The sequence below is a fragment of the Epinephelus moara genome, chromosome 21, assembly GCF_006386435.1.
Source record: "Epinephelus moara isolate mb chromosome 21, YSFRI_EMoa_1.0, whole genome shotgun sequence".
NCBI classification, from domain to species: domain Eukaryota; kingdom Metazoa; phylum Chordata; class Actinopteri; order Perciformes; family Serranidae; genus Epinephelus; species Epinephelus moara.
This window is the reverse complement of record NC_065526.1, coordinates 34546520-34558301: the sequence shown is the minus strand read 5'-3', so window position 1 is coordinate 34558301 and position 11782 is coordinate 34546520. Positions and strand designations below refer to the sequence as shown.

Genomic DNA, 11782 nt, shown 5'->3' with positions numbered 1-11782 from the left:
AACCGTGAAGTCACTACATGCTAGAAACTGCACTCTTCCTTTTGATGAGCATTTGGCTGCATTTCCCTCAATATTCTAGAGAAACATCAGTTGTATCAACACCATCTTCTTCCACCACCTGTGCACATTTGCACTGCACTTTTTTTCTAAGCAAATCTGTCTCTGTGTCTGCACTGGGTTCTCACATGGTGAGGACAATGGAAAAAATCTGGATAGGAGTCGTCAACACACCAAAGACAACCTGTTGTGTAATATATATCAATGTGTTATTTTATAGTACACATGTTATAACAGTGAGAGTTGAAAGCAAACAAGGAAAAGGATCCCAGATAGATAAACCACTTTGTTTTTACTTAAGCAAGCTGAGCACAGAAGAACTGCTGAAAATGACATACAAGGTTTTCTGACTTTCAGTGAGAAATTAGTGAAGTAAATCTAGAATCATATCAAGTATCATCCTGGTAAGTTTGCAGCTCTCAAGAGGACCATCACTGCCCTGCAGAAACCTTGTAACTCCAGTCGCTGGCAGCTGACATTGGACCCACATGTTAAAAAAAAAAAAAAAAAACCATCAACCAAAAAAAAAAAAATCTCTTTTCATTGACCTGAGACTAAATTAAACCATCGAAAACCTTTTTAAAACCATAAAATCAATCATGTTCAGTCAGTTACACAGAGTTCGTCTAATTGGAGATAGAAGGATTTTGCAGAACAATTACAGTATGCAAGTACTGGTGTGCACTGTGAATAGTGACTCAAAGTTTCACAACACCAAATCAAAACAAGTAACTGCAGAAAGTGTGATTGGCATTTACATGGAAAAGCTACATTACCACGTATTCTGGAGAATGTGTCTGTTTGTTCTGTCTTGGTAGAAATATTGAAATATAAAAAGCAATACAGCCTCCGCTGGGAAATCAAACACAGAAACTAAATGTGCTTCTTATCTTAACATTGACTCTCCATATAAGGCATGAGTTTGTTTTGTTATAAACATTTTTTTGGTCTTTGCACTCAGTTATCTAAAAAGCAATGTGCACTTTGTCCACATCTGGGGTTAGATGGAGCGTTATTTACAGCGCTGTATCCTCAGACCTTTTTGTTACCACATCAGAAGAATTCCGTATGATTTTTCAGCTCAAAAAAAATAACTCAACACTGAAAATATTTTGCCATTCAGTTTGCCAATGTGCTCACCGTCTTTTGGTATAGACACACCACCAAGGACAGAACATCACTAACAGGCTTCTCACTCGGATGTTAAGCATAGATACTTACAAGTTTTCAAATGCCAGATAAAATGGAAGGCAGGGATTAAAAAGAAATATTCAAAGACAGTAACAGGGTTCAGGATTATCAAATTTGAAACTGTTAAGCATAACATAACAACTCATTCACCACATACTGTATATAATATTATCCCATTTTCCCTTCCCACGAGATTGTTCTGTAGCCAAAGAAAATAGGGTTAGAAAAGGGGAAATCTTCTCTTCCAGTAACTCATTTTTGAAGACCCCTTAAGAGTTCCTCTTTACATATCAAAACCGCCTTTATCTTTGCAAGGCAGATGTCTTAGGTATGCTTAATGACATCGGCTCTCTGAGGTTCCACATCACAAAACCTGTCGCAGTAAGAGAGTCTCTTAACTTTGTCCAGTCCTACAGTTTGCCAAAAGCGGGGCAGTAATAGCAAAAGTAAGCCTCCAGGCTCGTACAGTAGAGCCTCTGAAAGACAGTCCAAGTATCAGCTGTTCTCCCAAAAGTCCAACATGACTCAAGTGTTCATCAAAGGGCTCTGGTAGCAATTTCTGTAAAAATGTGACACCAGGTAACCAGCCAAGAGTGACCATGAGAAAAGCCCAGCAGTCAGGCTTTACAATTGGTTGTTCAGAGGATTTGGATCCAAGACGCTAGCTCAGTAGGACCTCCTCTGCTCAGTCTAGCAGCAACTCCACTCTCTATGCGTAACATCACTCCTGAACCTGACTTGCGTGCTGAGCTAGCTAGCTGCACAGCTGGGCCAGCTCAGGTTCAGGAGAAGCATTTGGAAGCTTGGAGTTGAAGATCTGCAGAGAGTCCTTGATGCGTGCCACCTCTCCAGCTGACAGCTTGAGCCGGTGGCGCAGCAGACAAGAAAACAGGTCCAGGGGCTGCGGTGCTGGCGGAGACAGCCGGTTAATCCGGTCTCTCATCTCCAGCAACATCAGAAAGGCGGCGTCCTGTGTACCCTGCGTGTACGGGTAGTCCAGTTGGAGGATCAGATCCTTGATGCCCTCAGGGTCAAAGTGCATGCTGTATCCGAACACCTTCAGTGTGTTGATCTTCATGTACCCCATGTTGGATGTCTGGTCATCCAGGTCCAGCGGTTCATAGAAGAGAGTTTCATTCACCGTTGGATCATCTGTGAGTATGCGGCTTCGCAGGTAGATGTGCACTGTTTCAAAGAAGGACTTCCATGTGTTTCCCAGAGACAGTGTCCAGTTGTAACACTGTGCCGTGACGACGGCGTCCAGTCGAGTTCTCTCCCAGTCAGGGAAGTCAGGCTGGTTCACCGGCATGAACCAGCTCTCTGAGTGGCTTCCCCCAAAAGGATTCACATAAATCGCAGGCACAGGCTCCAGTGTTGAATTCTTAGTCAAGCATATCTGGAAAGAAATGCCCATGAGCATGTGGATGAGATTGGACTTATTTTTGTTACTCTTGAGTGTCAGCAACATTCTCTTCCTCCAGGCAGGATTGAACCAACTCCCCAGGCGGACATCGTTGCTGATGTAAATAGCGTGGACCTCGATTCTGCTGTCCAGTCGCTGAAGCAGATACCTGACCTGAAGAGGAAATAAAAAACACTGTGAGATTACATTCACTGTTACTGGTAGATAACAATACGGTAGATCACTTACACACTGGTTCTCAAACTATATATCTATGTATATGCCTTCAGGTTTGTAACACAGGCTTTCTGTTATAAATCCTGAGACCCCAAACCCAAGCTAACAACATGATACTGGTTACATCATCAGGGTTACTTTCTTAGACATAGATGCAGTGGGTATTCATGAGAACACTCTCAAAAAGTCACATCCTTTTACACCGAGGGGGAAAACAAAGCTACCGTGCTACAGAATTGCTGTTTGGATTTCTACACGTCAAATAAACTAAAAAATCCCAAGTTAAATGGTATTTTTCACCCTGAATTCTATTTTTCCTATGTTTTTGTGTCTGTTTTCTGACTAATGGAGAAAATATTTTTTGAAACTGGTCCTGCATTGCGCGAGAGCAGCAGCCAGGCTCAAGGCATGTTCACAATGTTAGTTTACTCCCACTGAAAGTGCCTTTTTTTGCCACTGACAGGCTCAGATTATTATTCTAAGTGTCTGACAACAGAGATAAACATTTTTGTAATGAGTAGGCTATTTTTGTTTAACCAGAAACAGCCCCACAATTGCTATTGTCAAACCCACCAGACCCCACTTAAATAAACAGTAATTTTATCATCATAAAACAAACCAGTTCATCATTTTAAAATATGTTTCAACTCTGAAATAAATCCTTATTAACCCTTATATATCACTCAGTTAGATGTGAAAATATGCTGGCTCTATACAAGCTAAAATTACTGTTTATATAAATGGATTCTGGTGAGTTTGGCGATGGTGATTTCAGGGCTGTCTGAGACACCAAGGTTACAAGCCAGGGAAGCTCAGACACCAAGTGTCCTTGTTAGTCTCAAGAGGAAGGAGGAAGGAGGTCTTAGGAATGTCAAGGCACCACATATTTAGACTATCAATGTGCATGTGTTATGGGAACTTTAAAGATAGCATGGCTGAAGAACATCTAGGCACGCACTCACTGACTGACCGTTCATGCGGTTGTGTGTGACTCCATTCATGACTGCTTATTAAAACTCAAGAAAGACAGCCGGCGTGTGAAGACTTTTTCTTTGAACTGTTCATTAAATAGCTGTTTTGCCACCACACTGGTTTAAAAAAAGAACGCTTTATCCAAGCAGTGTTACAGCTGTGAGCCTCCAAGGACCTGTAGTTCCTGCTTGATATCATTATAGCACATCATCAAAACAGGCTAATGGTTTTGAGTAATGTTAGTTCTGCTATACTGTCTTGAAACAGGCATGGAAATCACTAAAACATGCTTGTCTATTACACTGCACTTTCCCAGCATTTATAGGCTGGGGGTGAAGGACTGTGTCCTCCCCACGGACTCTGTCCTCACCATGCTCCCTTACTATGACTGTCTACCGACTGTATTTATTAGACAGCTAAAGGATGTTTCGCAACTTTTTTCTTACTGGCTAGGTAGTACTTCTCATGAAACGTAAACTGACATCTTATCAATGTTATAGAAAAATACTTACTTTTATATTATATATAAATATATATATATATTGTATTTTATCAAGTTTGTTTTGTTAACAGCATGAAACCTGTATTTACATTTTTTTCGGCCCTGCGTTATATCAAAGGATAATTGATTATACAATGCATTAATTATCACACTGAAAAGAAGATTCAGTAATGGAATTTATTAAATCCCTTAAATATTTCTTTGCTACCCCCTGTCTCTGGAGGAAGCTTCTCTTCTGACACTGCAGAAGACATTGCTTTTATTATTAACTTGTGTGTGTACCCTTGCATGTCAATTATGTTCTAAGTCTGAGACAGGGAGAATTAATAAAATAGATTATTAAATACGGTCAACTTATATGGGCAACTTATACTGCCATAATTCATTATTGTTTCTGTAAGAGATGCAGCATTTTGCAGCACTGTAGCATCCACGTAGAACTACAATACTAACATTTACGCACTGTTGATAATTATTGGGGCTGAAACCACTATAGATGTGTCCTTTCATTTTGTCATGCTCTTTCGTGTAGTCAGAAATACTCAGTTATTTGCTCCACAAAAATTTGAGAACCAGTGGTAAACAAATATTAGGAAGTTTGAGAACCTCAGCATCAGGCATGTCCAAGTCAAAGTTCAGATAGTGGTCCAGAGATGCAGCGATGCTCGGCCTGCAGGAACCCAGATGGAGGACGTTGCCGTGGTGACAGGCTCCGCAGCGGGTCGCATTATCAGTAGCGCAGGAGGAGCATGAGGTGGAGGAGGTGCCCACAATGCACGGAATGACTCCCTGGCAGGTGGGCTGCTCACCAGGGCAGCTGCAGCTCCTCACCTCCTCAGAGAAGGAGCCCAGCACTCCATGCTCATTGCAGTAGAGCAGAGACTGAGCTCTGCGCAACCAAAACCCAACGGGCCTGCAGAGGGGAAAGAAAACACACATTAGTGTAGTTGTGTATACAGTACTGCATATTCCAACATAGAAAGTAGCTTACTGTGTAAAGAGCAATTTATCTCCAAGCTGAAAATCGGTGTCTTACATCCCTGTTTGGTCGAGAGATTTAAGTCTGTTTCACTTCTGACCACACCCAGCATCGCCGATGAGTGTGACTGGGTTGTTACAGCGTCCTGTAGGCGTCTATTGTTTTTCCAACCTACTTTAGATGAAACCAGTCTCACTTCGCCATGATGAAAGCGGACTGCCAGGCGTCAATGCCTGGTGTTTGTCTGCCAGCCTACTGCTAGGCAGGGCCTTTGAAAGAGACTGCTGCTAGCTAGCCAGCCTAACCACAGATGTACTCGCTGTACCCCTGCCTCACCCAGAAAGTTTGCTGATCCGGTGGGGGAAGTCCTGTGACTGCAGGTCAGTCTCTGCGAAAAATGACAGCTACAGAAAAAAGCAATATACACATTTTCAACCAGCTCTGTGTCATCACAGAGCACGTCCACAGGTAAATGAGCAAGGAGCTCCAGGTGCTTCCAACGAAAGGGAAGCCAAACACTATTCATCTGCACACACTGCAATGACAGAGCTGGTTGAAAAAATTCCCTTTAACGGCTACAGCCACTCCAATTCAGCTTGGTACTGTTAGTAAAAACAGATAAACACAGGGGAGACATAATGTATAAACAAGACACATAGTTACATAAAGGAGGTGGAGGTGCATCAAAACCCTCATTGAAAGTCCTGTCTGTAAGGAGAGTGATGGGAAGGGGCCAGAGTTCTTCAGTGTTTCTTGGAAAGAGGGGTGTTCAAAGCCACTATTGAACTCGAGCTGTACCCTTGCACAGGGCATTGTGTTCCGCAGCAAGCACTTCTTGCGGCAGTAGGATGGCAGCCAATCATCAGAACTTGATATTTGGCAGCATCCTTTTGGCATGCACAGGTGGGCCTGGTTTCATCTAAAGTCAGTTGGAAAAACGACAGTGTCCTGGAGTACACCTGTGCATCACTGCATCAGAGTTCAACTATTGGTAGCCAGCTTGTTGTTCGTATGTTACTTAAACAGCTAATTTTCCCAATCACCCCGAACTATCACCAAGACAGTACTGGTCACATAGAAAAATTTCAATACTAAATAATAGGTTGACCTCATAACTACAATGGCAGATTGTCACATATTTGTAGTATTACAAGGAAAAGTGACATGATATTTCAAGAATAAAGTTTGAATTTTTTCGGAGAAAAAAATAATTATTTTTGAGGGGGAAAACCACTAATATTTCCTCTAAATTGCTTCCTTCATCTCAGATTCTTTCAGCCATACAAACAAGTTTGGTGTTGTTTCATTGACACTTGCTTTCACGGATGGAACGACCAATCAGAACTTTATAGTCCAGGTTAAGAATGGGAACGTCAGGGCAGCCTAGCGCCCGAGGAGTTGAAAGCTCTGACAGTGAAGACAGATGGTGACATCATCATCTGCCAGAGTTTGAAAGATTAAGTATTGTTGTAAGTTGACAACAACCTGTGCAGCGTAACTTAAAGTAATAGTTTCCTTACTTTCTCAAAGTCAGATGAAAAGATCAATACAAATGTCATGTCTGGAGCGGGGAGCAAGCAGCTCAGCTTATTATAAAGGCTAGAAGCAGGAGTAAACAGCTATGCTGAGTCTGTCCTCTCTTAAAATATATGCTTACCATCACCTCTAAAGTCCACTAATTAACATACTGTGTCTTGCTTGTTTAATCTGTACACAGACAGTTACATAAAATAAAATGCGGATCTGTTGTTTAAAAGACAGGTTCACAATTTTTGAAGTCAGTATCAAAACAACAGTAAGGTACCCACATGAAACAGTTGTTGCTTTTAATGATGGTTGTGAAAGCAAGCAAGCGATGCAATGTAAGTGAAGGGACAAAATCCACAGTCCTCATTGTGTGCACAAATATATTTCAAAGTTTATGAATCACAGCTTGGGGTTGGAACCCTGAGCCATGACAGACAGCCTTTGAAACTGTTTCCTGTTGGGTAGCCAGTCAGAGGGACACTGCTATTGGCTGTACATGTAGTTACATTTGTGATTTACTGTCTGCACTTTTAAAGAATGGACTGGTCTGCAAGAAGCAGAAGCTGTACAGACACTCAACAGGATGTTCTTGGCACAATGCTCATTTAGTGTTGAAAGCCCATGGTTCCGCCTCCAAGCTGTGATTGGACAGTTGACTGTTTTTTATTTTGGCATAAACATAGCATCCCCGCATACAATAACTATATGTGCTATATTTAATTTAATTTCTGTTCATTTTTTTGTGTCTAACTTTTGTTCCTCTTAAATCTTCCATAGTTTAATTCCTCCTTTATTCCTCCTTTATGCCGAGTTGACACTGCACAACATTTCCGTCCATTTCGACAGTCACTATGTCAGATTAGGTGATTGTGGAGTCATAAAACTGTACCGTGAATTGGCCGACAGACATGACAGACTACACGTTGGTCCACCACCATTCACCTCTGGTCATCTTTCACAACACGCATGATGTCATCTGGTTATAGTTGACCTATTTTTATTATTATTAATGTTATTTCAGTCTCTGTGTCTGTTCATGTCACCGCTGAAATGTTATTGAAATAATGTAAAAAGCACCACTACATGGCACATTTGAAGCACTGTATGCAACCAATGCAAGTCACTGAATCTTCCAAAACAAGTTCCTGCAAATGTTTCACAATAAAAGCCTGTTTAGAAAATGAAGGGATTCTCTCAATCGTAATTATAAGGGGCTTTTAATTTTAAACAGATACATAATATGTTGAGTTTGAAATGACGACTTGATGCATTAACTTTAATAAGGCAAAAGGGAGCAGATTAAAAGTAAAAGAAGAAAAATACAGAGGAAAATATTAAATAAAGTAATGTAGTCTGTTTCAAATGAAGCTGGTACCCTCTGCAGTTGAGGTCAGTAAAAGCCCCGCCACTATTTTAAAATTTTATTCCTTTATATCTTTCTCCATTTTGAAGTAATAACATTTTTTGCAATGGCACTACTCACCTGGTTGTTAAAGTGCCTCTGCTGTTTCATGCCCAAATTTTTCCCTTTTACTCTGTCGTGGTAACATCCCTAGAGGAAATATCAAAAAGGCTGGTGCGCCGATGCCATACAGTTGTCTATTGCAGCAGATTGCTCTCTGTTTCTATTGGTCAAAGTGACGGCTGTGACGGAAGAAGTCGTGAACGACAAAAAGAAAATCAAACATGCTAGACTTTCTGTTGGGACGTCGTGAGACATCACAGAAGCAGCATCAGTTGTCATCTACTTTGACACACTACACGAGATGAAACGATGGATTATTTTATACGACACTCTTTGTTGTTCACAATCAAAGCCAACACCGTACAATGCTGCGGGCTGCAATTGGGCTGATATCATGTAGTGTGAACCTGGCATTAGCTTAATTAGTTTAAGAGCAATTAACAACACTATCACTGTGCACTTAACATATATTTTTATGGTTCAATGAAACTAAAAATGGCTGTTAAAAATGGTTACTCAGCGTTGTTATGTTCATAGGACATAGAATTAAATACTCAACGAAGAACACCAAAAAAAAGTTATGTTAGTCTGACATAAAATTCCTGTCAGATTAGGGCCATGTGACACATTATTTTGTGTATGGTGTACTTAAAAATGTTATGTTACTGTATTGTACTAAACTAAAAGTTTTGAGTGCAAGCTGTTTCCAAAAAATGTTTAAGTTGAGTGAGCAAATTGGGGTTTACGGTGTGAATTTTCTGCGCCTTACTGTTAAGTGTTAATGTTTGTGTTTTTGGTAGTGAGGGGTGATTCCCTTCCCCTATTTTACACCCCACATGTTCCTTCTATGCTCTTATCCTTCCCTCTTTTAAAATCTTCACAGAGGCGTAACCTCTTAAAACTAGACTTTAAGGGGGCATTTTTTTTTTAATGAAAAATCTTGACTAAGAGCCTTAAATGAGGATTTCCCTAAACTACACAGCTGTTTACCTCATATGCATCCCATTTTCCATAGGTGAAAAAATAATTCACAGTCTGCTCCTTCCATATTACTTAAAAATTGGATTGTTTATCTATGGTTATTTGACACCCTTTTCTTATAGAATGGTGGGTGTTTGGTATGACTGCAGTGGAGATGAAAATGCAGACATACATAAATTACCATCCACTTTGGTGCGGTAACAGCAGCGACGTTCAGACTGAAAATTGGCTCTGCAGAGATTCTATCCCCGGGCTAAGTTCAGGAAATCACACACAACATTGCCCAAATGCTCCAGCAATTCCTTCCCCTCAGGCCTATGTAAATAGACAAAAATGAATGATGATAAAACAAATGGATCTGTGCGGAAGAAAATATGGAGCTTTTGCAGCTGAGCAGCCCCTGATAACTTGTTGTTGCCAGTATGAAGGGGGTGAAGACTCTGAGTGACAGGGGTGAGACAGAGAGAGGGAGAGCAAGGGAACACAAAGGTGACTGAGCACGAGAAATACAGACAGAGAGTGAGACAGAGTGTGAGGGGTGTGTGTGTGTGTGTGTGTGTGGAGTGATGGGTAGAGGAAAAGGACTGTCAGGGAAATTAAAGTCCTCTGTAAACAAGTGCCGAGCTGTCGGCCCGGGAGAGGACTTGATTACAGCATGCCAGAATGCCGCGTACCTTACCACACAAAGGCTCTCACCACCGGTAACTCGACCCTTCATCTCTCTCACACTTTCTCTTTCGCTCTCTCTAGGTCTCCATCACGCCATCACATCTCTCTTCCATCTCCAGCCTTCTCTTACTTTCTTTCCTTCCCCTGTCTCTTTATTCCTCCTGCGTTTTCTCACATCTCTCTTACTCAGCTTCCCTTCCCTCTCTTTACACCTGCGTTTCACAAGCTTGTCTTCATTTTTTTTTTTTTTTTTGCCTTCGGCACAGCAACAACATTGCCACGTAATGACAGCTGAGTGAAGCTTGCAGGGGTACTTTGCTCAGAAGTCAAGCACAGGTGTAGAATTCACTCAGGTAAAGGGAGTCAGTTAGCCTGTCAGATTATTAGGAGGTGGTGTTTTCAACAAGTGGTGCTCGTTTCTTTGTCAGTTCAGCTGCAGTGGCAGTGAGGTATGTTTCCAAACACCTCCACATTTGTGCATTAAAACACATTTCCCACTATCCCCTGGAGTTACATATATATTGGACGATTCTGCAGCTCACAATTAACATCCAGTGCCAACATTCAGTGCCAATGTAGAAAGTAATGTGCTTGTTCCAAGTTCTCTGAATTAAACAACAAATAATGTTTTTTGTCCATGATCCCTGAATTACACATAGAGGTGTGTTCTGTTTTGATGCCCCTGTCAGCAGAACATAATTTACAAAACTTTAACAAATTTGTGATGAAAATGAAATAGTTTTGAATTAACAACACATAGATTTAGGCACAAAAGCAACTTGGCTAGATTTAGGAAGCATAGATGACTACTTCACTAAGGTTAGGGGACCTTCTTCATCATCATGGTTACAATAATAAAGACTTACAGTTTAAAGGACAACTGCCATCATGTGTAAAAACCAGGAGGCAGGAAAGAACCTCCTGTGATTAAGTCAGACTTTGCTGCTCTATCATGTCACCTGACTTCCTCCTCTTTTCCTGTCACAATTACTACAGCCACTAGAGGGCTTTATCTCTTGAACATAAAGGTATGTTGTTTTGGGTACTTGGTGAAACATCTGATGCTCTTGTTCTTCGCTGAGAGAAGAGTCTCTGTGCTTGTTATGTAGCGAGCCCAAAAGTAAGAGCTATAGTAGGAAATGATAACACAGTTACAAAGGAATATGTTAACTGGACATGGTGTCTTAACAACAAATTACACGGTTGCGTGCATGAAGTGTGCATAAAATGATATGCTGGCAACATGCCAAAGCAAAGTCAACATCTGCGTTTCAAATGCGTGATCACATGGTTAACATTGTGAAACGGCTGCAGTTTGGTTAGGTGCAGGGATTTAGGGAGGATTGTGGTTTTAGTTAAAATAAGTACGTACTGGACGTAACTGAGGTAAACTTACATACTCTGTGTACTTACATAAAGTATCTACGTAAAGTACTTTTTTTCATTACACAAAGTCCCTAAAGTTACATAACTTGCATATTGACTTTTGCTTACACAGGACACAAACAGCAGTCTCCTGGTTAAAAGTCCATGTTTGTTTGACCCATACACCACCCCATCCCACCAGCCTTCCCATACACTTAATTTTTGTGACCACCATGACAAGACCCTCATTGACTTTGCATTGGCAAATGCTTGGCAAGTACTGTATTTAGGGATGTCCCGATCCAGCTTTTTCACTTCCGATCCGATACCGATATTACAGCCTTGAGTTTTGGCCGATACCGATACCAATCCGATCCAAGCACGTATTATACATATTCACTGTTGTCAGTCATGTTAGAAAAGGTTTGATCAAGC

The 11782-nt window shown here is 41.1% G+C and overlaps 1 protein-coding gene across 3 annotated transcripts in view; it reads right to left on the bottom strand.

The window, feature by feature from the left end:
• Positions 1-330: 330 nt before the first annotated feature.
• Positions 331-11782, bottom strand: part of brinp2 (bone morphogenetic protein/retinoic acid inducible neural-specific 2) — a 347460-nt gene continuing 336008 nt past the window's right edge. For all 3 annotated transcript variants that reach the window (XM_050033564.1, XM_050033563.1, XM_050033565.1), the window contains 2 exons: positions 4968-5274; positions 331-2824 (listed from right to left, as the gene is read on the bottom strand). In XM_050033564.1, the coding sequence (XP_049889521.1) occupies positions 2003-2824; positions 4968-5274 (1129 nt within the window). In that variant the 3' untranslated portion in view covers positions 331-2002. The remainder of the gene's footprint in view (positions 2825-4967; positions 5275-11782) is intronic.